The following is a 15211-nucleotide window of genomic DNA, read 5'->3' as shown; positions in this document are numbered from 1 at the left end:
CATCACCGAAACCAGTGTCCAAGACTTCTGGACACTACAAACAAGAGGTGGCACGAGACGGCGGCAAAGGGCCGGAACAGAACCAGGGAATCTACTACGGCCGGCGACGCTGAAACCAGACAGTCACTCGCCGACGGCCGTTGCAGTCCCTGGGAGCAGTGAGGCCGTGGCACAGATTCCAACGGTATGTCGAATCCAGCCCGAGCCTAACATCATTGAACAGCGCATGACGATTTCACTGCTCGATTTTCCCATTGCCGCACTTTTGGATTCCGGGGCCGCTATCTAGCTCATAGGGGATTTCGTTTTCGAACTCTGCAAAGCAAAAAAGATAAGTCTCCGGGAGTGCGAAACCCGTTTGCAGCTAGCTTCTGGTACAGCGATAGCAGCTGGAGGAGCCGTGAGGCTGCATATTCGGTTTAATGGAAAGAAGCGGCGTCAGCGATTTCTTTATATGCCAGGACTTGTGGTACCCGTGATCTTGGGCCGAGATTTCATTACAGGCGAAAGCATGACACTCGACTTTTCTGATGGTGAATACCGGCTGGGACAACAACCGGAGCTGACTCCGCTTACCTAAAGGGAGGACTGCATCCTTAACTCGACCACTGCAGCCCACTTCAACACGGTGCCAGACGTCTTGCCTGCCGGCGTTCGAGAATCGTTGCGAAAGTGCCCCGCAAGCAGCCAGCAGAAGCAGGAGCTGCAAGCCGTCCTGGAGTCTTTCTGACCGATGTTCACGGAAACACCTGGAAAGGCTGACATTCTGCTGCACCGCATTGAAACCGGTGACGCGCCGCCTCGAAGGTGCAACCCTCGACCGATCAGCGTCCACAAAAGGGCACTTTTTGATGCGGCGCTCGAGGAAATGATCGACACCGGTTCAGTACCTCAGTCGAAGAGCCCCTGGGCCTTCCCCGTTGTCCTCGCCCCGAAAAAAATCGGAACAGCAAGACTCTGTGTGGATTACAGGCGGCTTAATGATATGTCCGTACGAGACAGCTACCCTTTCCCCAGCATTTCCTCTGTGATGTACGCACTCGGTAACGCGACCGTGTTTACAACACTGGATTGCAGTCGCGGGTTCCTTCAGATCGAGATTCACCCATCAGACGTTCCAAAAACGGCTTTCATCTGCCACAGAGGGTTGTTCGAGTTCACCCGGCTGCCGTTTGGCTTGTCTAACTCTCCAGCGAGTTTCCAACGCCTGATGGATGTTGTACTTGGGAACTCGAAGTACGAATTTGCCATGGCATACATGGATGACGTGGTTGTTTTCCCGAGAATTATCGAAGTGCCTGTCGAGCACCTTCGCATTGTACTTGAGCAAATGCGTAATGCTGGGCTCACGATTCATCCCGGGAAGGTTCAGTTAGCCACGCCCAAGATAAACCTCCTTGGATTCGTTGTGGATAACGGCACGCTCCGCCCCAACGAAGATAAGTTGCGCGCGCTAACGGAATACCCAAGCCCACATGACGTAAAGAGCCTACAAAGATACCTCGGAATGATTGCGTTCTACAGGGATTTCATTCCACACTGTTCCGAGATATCGCAACCGCTCAATCACCTTCTAAAAAAAGGCGTCAAGTGGTGTTGGGCCGAACAACAACAATGCGCATTCGCAGCCCTTTCAAAAGCCGTGACTGACAACGCTTGTTTACAGCTTCCAGACTTGAACAAGCCGTTCGTTATGCAGACAGATGCAAGCGACTGTGGCCTGGGTGCTGTATTGCTGCAGGAGTATGGCGGTGTGCTTCGGCCAGTTGCTTTCACGAGCCACACGCTAACTCCAGCCGAGCGCAACTACAGTGTCGCAGAACGTGAATGTCTCGCCATTATTCATGCTTTGAAGCGCTTCGATATGTACCTAGAAGGCGCAACGTTCCAGATTCAATCTGATCACTTAGCGCTATCATGGCTAAGGGGACTTAAGAATCCAGCTGGACGACTTGCTCGTTGGGCGCTTACGCTACAACAGTACGACTACTCCATTGTGTACCGCCCGGGGTCAACTAACAAAGTTGCTGATGCGCTCTCTCGTGCTTCACTTCCCGAGAAACACTCGCAGGATACCCATGGCTTGGTGACCGTCGCGGCCACGACACGAGGATCCCCAGATTCACGGTGGGGTACATTGGTGAGCCGCGAGGAGCTTCGCAAGGCGCAGCTGGATGACGGGCTCTGCCAACGCGTGTCCGCTTGGCTGGCAGCAAGAGGTCCAGTCGACCGCCCAAGTGACGAGGAGTTCGACACCTACTTGATGAGCGACGACGGCCTCCTGCTGCGCTACATCCCCCAGGCCGACGACGATCCGGAAGGCTCGGCGTTCCGGACCATGATACCCCGCAAGCTACGTAAGCTTTTCATCCGATACATGCATGACTCTGCCTTGCCAGGACACAGCAGTGGGAGCAAGACTTACGAAAACTTATCCCAAATTGCTACCTGGCCAGGCATGAGGCAGGATGTACTCCGATATGCTCGTAGCTGCTCGGTGTGCCAAAAGGCAAAACCACGTGGTGGCCAGCCCCCCCGGTCTCATGCAACCAATCTCGAGTCGGAGCCCTTGGCAGATTTGTTGCTGTGACGTCATGGGCCCCTTCCCACGTAGTACCCGTGGCAATCAGTACCTATTCGTGGTAACCGACCACTTCACGAAGCGGGTCGAGTTATTCCCTTTGCGGAAGCTAGATTCGCAAAAAATCTGGGAGTGTCTACTCGAAACATTCGCTAGGTTTGGCTTTCCTGCACAGCTTGTAAGCGATAATGCCTCCCATCTCACGAGTAAGGTGCTTGTGGATGCATGCGCGGTGCTGGTAATTAAGCACAAAAGAACTTCCCTATACCACCCTCAAGCAAACATCACGGAAAGGGTAAATCGGAACCTTAAGATGATGCTAGTGGCCTACACCGAGCGCCACAAGGACTGGGACGCGAAACTGCCCGAGCTGGCATTCGCAACCCGTACGACCACTAATCGGTCAACGGGACTCACTCCTGCTCAATTAAATTTCGACAAGGAGCTTGCGTTTCCGATTTTAACAGTCTCCTTTCTACAGAGTCTGGGGGAAGGCTTCGCCCCTACGTGAAGTTCGCAGAGGACCTGCGAAAGCGCTTCTCCAATAACCTTCGAGAGGCCCGAGAAAATCTCGACGTCGCCCGAGTGCAGCAGGCAGAACAGTACAACTACGGCCGACGTGACTTGCAGTTCGAGGTGGGAGATTTTGTACTCCGGCGTACTCACCCACTGAGTGACGCCGCTCGAGGCTTCGCAGCCTCCCTCGCCAACAGGTGGGAAGGTCCGTTTCGCGTGCATGAAAAGTGCTCACCGCTCACTTACAAACTAGTTCACTGTGAGTCTAGTGAGGAAACCGGACCTGTTCATGTCACGTACCTTAAACGATTTTTCCAAGCAGAAGACGAAGATTCCTCGCAGGACCGGAATGACACTGACGGCAGTCCCGTTCCGGAAACCCCCTTGTCTCTACCAAGGCGGCGGTATAACCTGCGACGACGGTGACACTAAAGAGAGAGGAACCTTTTCTTTTCCTTTTTTTTTTTTTTTTTGTCTCCTTGGCCTCTTTCGCATTTTGGGGGTAGTTTTCTACTTCCACGGATCTGCCCCCTTTTCAAGAGAGGGGGGAGAAGATTATGTACCCACCTCAGATCCGTTATTTCAAACTTTCTGGAACGGGTGCGAAGAAAACGTCAGGCTCAACCCTCAACTGAGCCCCATGTCGTCTGCTTCCTTGTTTTTCTACGAAGCTGGCCCATGGACAACACCTTCATCACAGCCGCCATCGGAACGACACGGCGGCCGGTCTCATCGTGGACCGCGGCCGCCCTCTACAGGACGGAGCGGCAGCTGGCTCGGATCAAGAAGGACCACATGGAGAGCAGCCACCTGCTGGAGACGGTCCAGAGCAGCAAGGTGGCAGCCAGCCGAACCTTGAGCAAGGAGCTCAAACGACAAGCTGGAGCTCACCGAGCCGCTGCTTTTACGCATAGCACGCGTCCACCAACTTGGCGAGCGCGACCTCCAACGGGCCATCGCGCTCGTTCAGCAGGCGCCGGTCGGACTTGCAACGCCAGTCCGCCCAGCAGCGCCATTCATCCCCTGACGCCCACGACATCGTCTCGATCAGCAACATGCCGGCCGAAGCTTGAGGGGGGGGGGGGGGGGGGGGGGGGGAAGTGTGGGCACCCTGGTGGCTCCCCAGCCCAGTTGCCCGACTGCGAGGCAAGGGTGCCGAACTTTTCCCGCGCGGCGGCGACGTCACGCCAGCCACGCGCACATCGCGTGCGCCGCCTTGATAAAGCGCATCAGAGGCGGCGCACAGGGAGTCGCTGCCTGGACTCCGGCACCGCTGGTAACCATGTTAATCGTCTCGTCCATGTCCCATTAAATGCAGTTTCTTGTTGTTGAAACCGTTGGCTCCGTGTTATTCCTCCGGGTCGGGTATGCAGCAAGGCAAACCGACCACAGCTCTTGTCCTGTGAGCTTTTGTCAGGGATTCACACAAGCCGACCATTTCAAAAGCATTCTTAGTGTTCCTTTAACAATATATAATGATAGTTTTGCTCGAGCACTCAAGTACATCTTCAAATCTCAAATTCTAATTTTTTAATTCTCTTCGAGATATATAAAGAATGTGGCATCTTGTGCGAGATATGCTCCGCTAAGTAATCCAAGGTGTCTGCGAATTCACGCCACTGTATCAAGATCTTTCAGCATTTTACATGCTGTTCTTTTTTCAGGTTTATAATTCAACGTACGAGGAATATGTTGATGTGGATCAAGACTACACTATAAAATTGCATGACAAACTCAATCTGGTAGTGGAAGAGCCTGTTGAAGTACTTCCCTCGACATCATCAACACCTCTGCCCGCAACACCACAAACTGCTGTCAGGTAGGTTCTTCATTTGCTTTGTATGATATAGGTAGCAAGATTATGAACTTGTTTAGTTCTCTGTTACATTGCAAGCATGCTTAAATTATTACTGAAATGCAATGTGGAGCTTGCAGCCAAGGTGGCTGCTTTGCAGGAAAAAGTTAAAAAATATTGGAGCTTAGTCATCATGGTCAAGGCAAGCAGACGTGGATGCATTTAGCTTCAAATATTGATCGAAGCATCCGCTATAATTTTTTGACATGAATATGCACCTGCACAGAACAAAGGTGACACACAATATATCTGCATGCAAATTTAATGTAAGAATTGTTTTTTCTATTGCCATGATTTAGCTTGCCAGCCTTGTGCACTGGACTGGCAACGGCATACACTTTGCCGGAGCCCACAATCGACTTAAAAGAGATGATCGCAAAAGCCGAAAAAGGAAAAGCATCCAACCAGCTGCGCCACCGGATAATTCGCTGGCTGCATGCCGACCTGTTCAAGTACGACCTGTAAGTCCCCTTGTTCGACAATAGATACTAAATCCTTTGGATTTGGCCGACTCTCTTAATTTGCAATACCATGTATGATTCTTCAGGTATCCTGCAAAACGGGACTTGTACAGTGAAGCTGCCAGGCACCTCGTCTTTAAGTATCGGCCGTTGGGGGATCTACATGCTGTGGCATTGTAAGTGCATTTGTGGTTTATACAAAGGATGTTGTAATGACAATTATCCATGTTGAATTACCCTAAAGCTGGGGTAGAGAAGAAACATCAAAACGTAGAAGGGACAGAAAATAGACAGGGCGACGTCTCATTGAGACGTCGTCCTGTCTATTTTCTGTCCCTTCATCTAAAAGGGCGACACGTCTAATATTAAGTACGATCAATGTAGAGTGAAGTGTCAATCAAGTTCTATATAAATCTATAAGAAACGGGCCAGAAAACTTTGGTACGAGCCATGTCGCTGAAATCTACTATTGCTATTCTCATGGACAATAGAGGCGCAATCAACAGCGCAGTCAATACTGTGCTGTTGGTGCACCCAACATTAAGCCACTACGTCACACCCATGTTTTGTTTGCTGTTACTTCTCCGGGCGAAGTTCGCCTCCATTGACAACAGCAGCATCTCCTCCCAATATTGGCTCAGCGATGCCCACATGATCAGCAGAACATGCATACACTACTGTGCTCCCCATGCTTCTCAGTTTCGTCTGCTTCACCTTTGTTTTAATATGAATGCTTGGTTTGCACTCTCGTGCATACTCTGTGCTTATTTATCTGCTATTTAACAGACCTCTCCCTCTACTAATGCCTATGAGATAATCATGTGAGGAAACTTGACATTATTTCCAATTAGGCGTAGTGTTAAGGCTGCAGTGGCGTAGATGCCGTCGTAGGCAGGGCAGATGACATTCACTCTCCGCTGTCCGTGTCATCTCCATGTGGAGAATCATGCGATGGCTTGTACCACGTGTTCGGTTATGTCCCCACCGCCTCTGTCAACGTTGCCTGTCGGAACCAATGTTTCGGTTTCAGCTCATGTTGAAAACAGAATTGCATAAAAAATATTCCACATTTTGCAAAGCCAAATTTGTAGGGCCATATTAGTGCTTTTTGTTGTGGAATCACTCATAATTTCCACATTTTGGAAGTGGATTGATGTTTTTGTACTGTAGGCCGTATTTTGATTATGGTCATGCTTTCAGGGCTCATGGACACATGAGCCCTGAAAGCCCGCACAAAAAACCAGCGGAAAAGGATGGCAGACATCCGAGAAGTCGCGGAGGAGCGGGCAAAGTGGGCTAAAGTCGCCCGCTCCACCAGCAGAACTACGGCACGTGGGCTGACCCAGCGCTGTGTTGCAACAACTGTAAGCAGAATTTTTGTCTGCTATCATTGAAGACACAGCTAAAATTCTAGATAAAATATGGCTGTCAGTTTCACTTTTGTATACCCCACATTCATGTTTTGCACATGAGCAGGTGCACGACTCGCTAACATTCCTATAAAAGGCCACTTCATCGAGGTGTTCAAATTTAATTTAATTCTGAGTGTCGCTGAAAAATTTAACCTTCACTTATGAACAAATCACACAAATTTTTTCTACAAATTAACATTCCTAGAAAAGGAAAAGAGCAGGCAAGCTGGTCTTACTAAATGTAAGGTACGCAAATTGCCTGCAACATCCCAAGTGTGTTTATTAGAATGTTTGCCTTCTCATACACTTTGCTTCTCTTCCTCTATGAGGTTGAAGTTCTCTAATCTATTCACTTAGCAGCAGAAAAAAAAAAGAATCGTAAAAACATGATATGCCTGCAAGTGACCGATATCACAAACTTTGATTCATTGTGACACAAAGGGTCATTGCAACGGAATTTCAAAAACCTTAAGTGAAATCTAGGGGCACTGTTTTTGCCATTTTTACTTCCAGTTTTATGTATATACAATGTTGGAAACTCTTGATTACTATGTAAACAACTGTCATGGACCTTTGCCATAGCAGTAACCCTCCAATGAAAAATATGCAAAGTTCTACATTCTGATTTATTGTCTTGGTGATCTACAGTCAGAAACCTTGTGCCAAAGCAGTGTCATCTAAGGTGGTTTCATGTTGCATACTTCTGGTTTGAAATGTCTGAGGAATACATGTTGGTGAACCTTTGACCTATGTTTTCCTACGGGCAGGGCAGCTTTTTCTTAGTTTGTATTATGATTGATGACTTCTGTTGGAGCAGTCCGTGATATAAAAGTGCGTCAGCTGGTACTCAATTTGTATTTACACCAGGTAGTGTTCAAAGTTAAGGTGAGCCAGGGTGTGAGGGGACAGCTCATTCTCTCATGCCTAAATGAACTCGGCGAGCATGGAAAAACTGCCTTTGGCAGGTGCTGATGGAGTGACTGCAAAAAAAAAAAGAAACAACATTGTAAACATGGGTTTCTGAGATCTAATCTAAATAAGTCTCCCAATCATGCATTCTGAGTTCCGTTATCGATAGATCTACTCGTGCTCCTGAAATTCACGAACACCAAAAAAGGTGCTAACGAATAATTGGTTACATGCAAAAAGAGAGAGCGAATGATGGAAAGGAATCAACAACACGGTCCCCGATAGCATACCACATCTAAATCACTGACTCGTCAAACCATTCCATTGCACCACTGCTTAGTGAGTGAATAAAAGTGAAACTCAATCAATATTCTGCTTTTCAAGCTTCAAGCATTTTAACTTTCGTTACAGCTGTCATCCTATGCCATCGGGGAGGACGAGGCTTCAATTGAAGCACATACGGAGTTCCTCAAGAAAGAGATGAGGAAACCCGCTGAGACAAGAAACCAGGCAATGATCTTGGATGCCATGGACCGCACATTCAGCAAACGACGTGAATGGATCCTCGAGAAACCCCGCACGGTGGATGAGGTTTTGGAAATGTACCCTACGCTGGACCTGAAGGAAGAGGTATGACATTAAGTTGTTTCAGAGAATTGTATAAAACTTGCCAGCCTGATGCAAGCCTGTTTAATGTGATGCTGGAGAAAAATTCGGATTTTACAAAACAAGGCAGTGAAAGTGCCTCCATGGGATGCTACAAACACAAAAACATCACTTGTACGTACAGAAATATCTCGAACGGATAGCAACATTTTTGAAAAGAAAGGGCTAGTATGTGGTGTCACGATCCTTGCTGGTGTTCTTCACCTCTTCTCACCATGGAGTGTCCTTGGCTGCTTTAGTGCTCGCGGGCAGGAAGGGAGGAAGCGGGCATTACTTGCGATAAGGTAATGCCCGATTCCTTTATAAAATACATGGCCAGGGCCGGCCCTAGGGGCGGCTACCTGGGCGGTTGCCCAGGGCGCCATCAAAAAGAGGGCGCTTTCTCAACCCCCTCGAATTTTTTTTAGCCTTTTTTATTTATTTGATGACGGTGCTAACACGACTCTATATGCTCGATCGCCATTCGATTTTGGAATACGGGTCTCGTCTTGACAAAACACTTCTGTTGGGCCACTACTCTCGTGTTTACTAACAACTTGCTGTCGTACCCAGTAGATAGGGGCGTATAAAAAAGGGGGGGGGGGGGGGGTCATGACAGGTATTTGCCCAGGGCGCTTGATGGTGTAGAGCCCGCCCTGTATACGGCAACCTTACTTTGTGCTCCTGCCTCATTTTGTGAAATCCATAGTTTGTCTTCAAAGTTATCTTTTTTTTGTTTATTTATTTGTCAAGCTGCTGGCTTGATTATGATTAGGGCTCTGTGTTTTCAGATCTAAACTTTTGATATGATTAGCCCCTGCACTGTCACACGCAATATTGTGCATTTTTGCGCAACCTGTGACAGTGAGACCTTTTGGCAACAGAAACACTTTGATTCGACCAGTTATTATTTATTTGTAGTCAACGTTTTCGGATGTTATACTGGGAACTTAGTAGAAATAAACTCTGACAAACGCTGAATTTTTTTATAAAAAATAATCTCCGAAAAACACCCTCTGAATTTTACAAAAAATATACCCAGAAAACACTGAACCGTAATTATGATGTATAGGTAGTCATACATCAGTCATGCTGCTCTTAAAGACTTTCACATGCATAGTGGTACTAACAAAAACGCAGGTGTCAACTGACTAATTTTTCTCATCAACAGCAAAGAATGGATTTCAGTACAGGTCGACAGTAGACAGTTTCCTGTTCACTGACTAATATTAAGATATTAGAATATGATCGAATCATGTCGACATCAAGATAAGCTAGGTAAAAAATAATCCTGGTTGCCAAAACAACTACTGTGTTTCCAAATGTTGATTGAATATTTCTGAAAAATCGTTTATCTTTTAGTTCGTTTTGATTCCTGAACTATATAAGTAGCTTGACGCAAATGAAAGAATAGAAATTTACTAACAGCAATGACGAGAGGCTACTGTACTCATGGCATAGTATCAACATACCATTGATCTTTATCTTTTAGTGAACAAAATAACAAACCAGCAGCCACTTATATTAATAAGGTAATTTTGGCAACATTTGAAGGTTTGCTGGATCATAATAAAATCTAAAAAAATGTAGGCGGTTACCTATAATTTATCTGTTTGTATGGGTACTTCACAGGTCCTGAACGAATGCTTCAGGATAACTGGAATTCATGTTGAGGTGGAAGTGACCAAGTTCTTCGAAAGCAAAGGAGACCTTAAAAGGGCAAAATCTGAATACTTTTTGAGCAAGTTTAATAGTATTTACAATACACCGAAGAAACAGTGGGAAATGGTTAATAGCTTTACAAATAAAGACTATGTCCGGTGTGGTGTGAATAACATAACTATAAACGGTAGAAATATAGGTGGTGAGGAACTTGCAAATACCCTGAATGAGCATTTTATGAATGTTGGTGCTCCGCGAGAAAGGGAAACTGACGGCAAAATCAGTTCCACAAATAGAACTACAAATATCTCAAGCTCTATAATGCTCGAGCCTACTTCCCCATGAAAGTTAATAATTTGATAAAAAATATAAAGAGAAGTGTAGCGGCTGGGGCTGACGAAATAAAACCCTTGCCAGTTAAAACGGTGTCAAATATAATGAGCCTAGTCCTGGCACATATTATAAACAACATGTTACAAACAGGAATATATCTAGACGAACTCAAAGTCGCAAGGGTTAGTGCGGTGCATAAAGGGGGAAACAAAAATGACCTAGAAAAATACCGACCGATATCTGTTCTGCCAATATTCTCGAAAATATTTGAAAGCTTGATAAACGTTAGATTGCAAAGGTTTTTTTTTTTAAAATACAACGTAATCACTAGGTCCCAATATGGTTTTCAAAGGGACAAATCGACTGAACTTGCTCTTACGAATATAAAAGACATAATTATAACCAACATCGAAAATAAACTGTATACACTCGGGTTATTTCTAAATTTCAGCAAGGCCTTTGATTCGATACAGCACAATATTTTACTGTCAAAACTTCAGACTTGTGGTGTACGTGGCGTAGCGTCTGACCTAATCAAGTCCTACCTCCGAAATCGTAAACAGTTTGTACATGTCAATAACGAAAATAATCCCTGGAGAAGGGGAACAGGAGGGACAAAGGACAAACACAAATCTCCAAACACAGCTAGGTGTCAATAACGCCGCTTCTCAGCAATTAGAAATAAAACATGGAGTTCCCCAGGGCTCCATATTTTGCCCACTACTTTTTCTCGTATATATAAATGATATAACAGACATCCCGAATTCCCCACATATAGTGATGTACGCTGACGATACCAATGTTTTCTTCTGCAGCAATACAAAAGCGTCCTTAGAACAACAGGCAAATGATTATCTTCAAAAACTTTCAGACTGGCTGGAAACAAACACTCTTAAACTAAATGTGGACAAAGCAAATTGCATTATATTTGGACCTATTAATAAGCACGACAATAGTGTAATACATCTGATATATAATAGCACTCCCATATCTCAGGTTATAGAACAAAAGTTTCTTGGCGTCTGGTTTCATGAAACACTTACTTGGAACACTCACGTGAACAAATTAAAAGGTGACCTATCGAGAACAGTAGGCTGTATATATAAAATAGCAAATGTATTACCAAAGTGGCTTATCAAAAACTTATATTACTCTTTGTTTTACTCAAAACTTTGTTACGGAATAATGGCATGGGGGACAACCACTTCCACAAATTATAGCAAATTAATTATTCTCCTGAAAAAGGTTTTGCTCATTTTAGAAAACTATCAAGGAAATGTTCGTGATTTTTATAGCAGTATATATTTCTCAAAGCATAACATGCTTAAAGCAAAGCAGATTTATTACTTTAAACTTATCTGGACAATATACAAAGAAAAACTCTATCAAATGGATGAAGTGCCATCGCAAACTTATCTTTTTAGAAACGCCAAACACAAAACTCCTAAGGTCAGGACAAATTATGGAAAACAAAAACTAAATTATCAGGTTCCTCCATTACTAAATATCTTTGAACGGCGTGCTGATTTCACAGTATTTTTTAATAAATACAAAAGTAACGTCAGACACACCCTTGTACACAACGATATATATTACGCGTAGTAGAAACTGTTTTGTTTTTGCGCCTACCAGTGTTGCAATGACGAATCTGTTTGTTACATGGCTGTAACCTTTTGTGTACATATCTCTTGTGATTTTTTTTTTGCTCCTTTGGTTATTTTGTGATTATGCGTCAGTGATTACGAATCAATGTCGTACAAATGATAATCATGTTTGTGTGGCATTGTCTAGCTGGCTTTAGAATTTTAAAACGTTTTGCGAATTGTTTTCTATATTTTGCTCCTTTAATCATTTTTCGCCGCTTTAATCATTTTCTGATTATATGTCAGTGATTACGAATCAATGTCGTACAAATGATAGTCAACTTTGGGTGGCATAATCTAGCTAGGTTTAGAATTTCAAAGCGTTTTGTGAATTGTTTTCTTATTTCTTGTAATATTGTATTCATCTGAGGACAGATTAATCCTTGTTTATATTTGTAAAATAATTTCTAGGATTTTGTGCAACAAGTGTCCATGTTTGTAGCTATGTAGATATATGTATTTTTGTATACTTTCTTTACGTTAATGGCAACTAATGCAAATTTTGCTGTAATAAACTGTGGGGGGTAGAGGCCCAGTCAGGCAGAAATGCCTTTTGTCTCTACCTCCCTACCGGGCCTGGCCCGTGAGAAACCAAATAAACTTCAAACTTCAAGTGTAGTAATGTAGAGAGTTGAGCTAGCTGGTATTTAGAACACATACCTAAAACAGCGCACACACACAAGAGGAAGAGAATAGACACAGGAAAGAGCGCTGACTCCCAACATATATTGTGAAAGAAGGAGAAAGATGAAGCTTCAGGTTTGAAACCTACGCGCACCCACAGGGTAAAACGAAGAAAAAAAAGAGAGAGAAAAACAGTTGCGGTAAGAAAAGAAGAAAACAACTACAATATAAAGGCACGACACAAAAATGGAGTAAAAAAGGAAGAAGAAGCATTAAGAAAAAACAAAACACATTTGCAAAACGTACAGTCCGGCCAAGATCACTCGTATGCCCTGGCTAGGAAGTCTACCTCCCTGTCACTCAAAGATAGTGAAGGTTGACTCACACACAGCTGGCCTGATTTTTGGATGTGGTAGGCTTCTAAGATTTCTCTAGTTTGCCGATCTATATATCGTCCTAATATTGTTGTCTCCGAAAAAGTTGGCGAGCACTGACAGGTGCGGCAGTGTAAGGGCAGGAGGCCACCCACTGTGGCGTGAAGTGAATAGAAATGTTCACGGAGTCGGTCATTAAGACAACGTCCAGTCTGTCCTATATAACAACCACCACACGTTAGGGGGATCCTGTACACAACACCCTCTGAGCAGGGAACAAACTTGTGCTTGTGACGCTTCAGGCACCCTGGTGTTGAGTGGTTGTCAATAACAGAACACACTTTAGAACAGATCTTGGCTATCTTGTAGGGAGCAGAAAACACCACCGGGACCTGGTACCTGCTGGCAACTTGTTTTAAATTGTGGGAAAATTTATGAAGGTAGGGAACCACTACCGGGCGCTTTCTCTGTAAATGAGGTCTGTCCTTGTGAACCCCCTTCACCTTCCGTAACAGGGACCCCAATACCTCAACAAGCACCTGCGGTGGGAACCCACACACTCTTAGGCGTTCAAGCTGAGACCCACAACTCTCCTTGACCGCATGGTAACAGGACTTAAACAGGGCCGATCCTAAAATGGAGACGGCTATTCCTCTTTTTACGACCTTTGAATGGGAAGACGTGTACGGAAGAATGCCTTTCTTTGATCGGGGAGAAAAGGACCAGCAGAGGTGATTGGGCTGGACGGATAATGAAAGGTCCAAAAATTGCAGGGTGCCAGCCTTGGGTTGTTCGAAGGTGAACTTGAGGCCTAAGCCACACCTAACGAAGGTTTGCAACACCTGGTTTACAATGTCACTCTCTACATCTTTCTCATACACAATCAAAAAATCATCGACATATCTAAAAACTTTCCGTACCGGAAGAGGGCTAAGCGCGATGTGAATAGCATGATCTACAGTGGACAGAAAAATGTCACTAAGAATAGGGGCCACACAAGACCCTATACAAATGCCAGATTTTTGCAAAAACATAGCATCCTTCCATCCAATAAACATTGAATTGAGATAGAACAGTAAAAGCTCTAGAAATCTTTCCAAGGGTATGCCGGTAGCGTTTCGGAAGGGGAGCTCACCGTTAATCTCAATACATGACTGAACCGAGGCAAGCAAAGAATGGTGTGGAAGGGAATAGAAAAGGTCTTCAACATCCACACTGAAAACACCATGATTGCTGTACCTCAGGTGCCTTTGAAGGTAGGCCGCCACTTGGCGCTGCCAGGTCCCTCGCTCAGTAACGATGGCGCGAAACGGGCAAGCGTCCTTATGAGTTTTGGCACTGAAGAACACATGAAGATGTAACCCTTCTGCTTTTTTGATGGAGCCAGCCAGTTGGGTCAGTGTCATGTTGTTACAGAGGTCCATTGCCCGGCGCTTTGCTTCCTTTAAATTAACAGGCTCCGATCGGAAGTTCTTGATCACAGCTGCATTGGCTCTGTCCTGGTACATCTCTTCGGACATAAGAACAAACGAACCTTCCTTGTCAGCTTCTAATATACGGAGCTGATTGTCCACTGTAAACTTGACCACTGGACGGAGATCATAGGAAGGCATACGACGAGCGGGCAGGTTGTAAAGAGCATCCACACATTCCGAAACACAGCGTGGTCGGAAGTCTTCATTGACCTTGTTCGACACACTTCGAGCTATCGTCAGGAGCTGAGGAGGTTGGAGTTTTGGTTGCAGGCAGAACTTAGGACCAAGGCTTAGAACCTTCCCTACTGATGGTGGTACTTGTACATCCCCCAAGGTGGAGAAGCCACACGTCGGGGGAAGAACCTTCTTCCTTTTCGGTAACCTCCACCGGATCTGCTGCCATAAAAACTCTTTTTTTTTATGTGAAATTTATGTCAGAAACATCAAACCAAAAAAATGTATGAAGTCCGAAATTTCAGTCAATGTTGTACTATAACTCTATGGGGTGTGCGATGGTCCTGTAAGAAAAGCCAGAATTATAGGGCATGTCTGAAATTTCTGTGTCAGAAAGATCAGCAGGCAGTATTACAATCTCCCTATTTACATAAATGAAACTTTCTCAATTTTCACTTTTTTCTTATTGTTGTAGATCTCTTATTACATCTAAGCAACTCTGCTTCCGTGAATGAAATGGACCATTTTCCAGTACGCATCTGCGCAT

General features: G+C 45.1%; 1 protein-coding gene across 1 annotated transcript; it reads left to right on the top strand.

Annotated features, from left to right (window-relative positions):
* The first annotated feature begins 4653 nt into the window (after window positions 1-4653).
* LOC115330582 lies at window positions 4654-15157 on the top strand. The gene is made up of 9 exons (XM_040213830.1): window positions 4654-4665; window positions 4762-4916; window positions 5252-5413; window positions 5500-5589; window positions 6560-6579; window positions 6632-6777; window positions 8146-8364; window positions 10012-10098; window positions 15140-15157. The coding sequence occupies exons 1-9, from the start codon at window positions 4654-4656 to the stop codon at window positions 15155-15157; spliced, it is 909 nt and encodes a 302-aa protein (XP_040069764.1).
* The last annotated feature ends 54 nt before the right edge of the window (window positions 15158-15211 follow it).

This window comes from Ixodes scapularis, unplaced genomic scaffold (genome assembly GCF_016920785.2).
Source record: "Ixodes scapularis isolate PalLabHiFi unplaced genomic scaffold, ASM1692078v2 PGA_scaffold0__279_contigs__length_252992795, whole genome shotgun sequence".
In the NCBI taxonomy this organism is placed as follows: domain Eukaryota; kingdom Metazoa; phylum Arthropoda; class Arachnida; order Ixodida; family Ixodidae; genus Ixodes; species Ixodes scapularis.
Note: the sequence above shows the minus strand (reverse complement) of the source record. Positions and strands in the feature narration are given on the sequence as shown.

What these genes read in the sequence shown, in the direction of transcription:
- LOC115330582 (XM_040213830.1), top strand. An exon ending in TGGATTGATGTTTTTGTACT is followed by an intron (nt 6,580 to 6,631) that starts GTAGGCCGTATT and finishes TGGACACATGAG; the next exon opens with CCCTGAAAGCCCGCACAAAA. An exon ending in CGCTGGACCTGAAGGAAGAG is followed by an intron (nt 8,365 to 10,011) that starts GTATGACATTAA and finishes GGTACTTCACAG; the next exon opens with GTCCTGAACGAATGCTTCAG.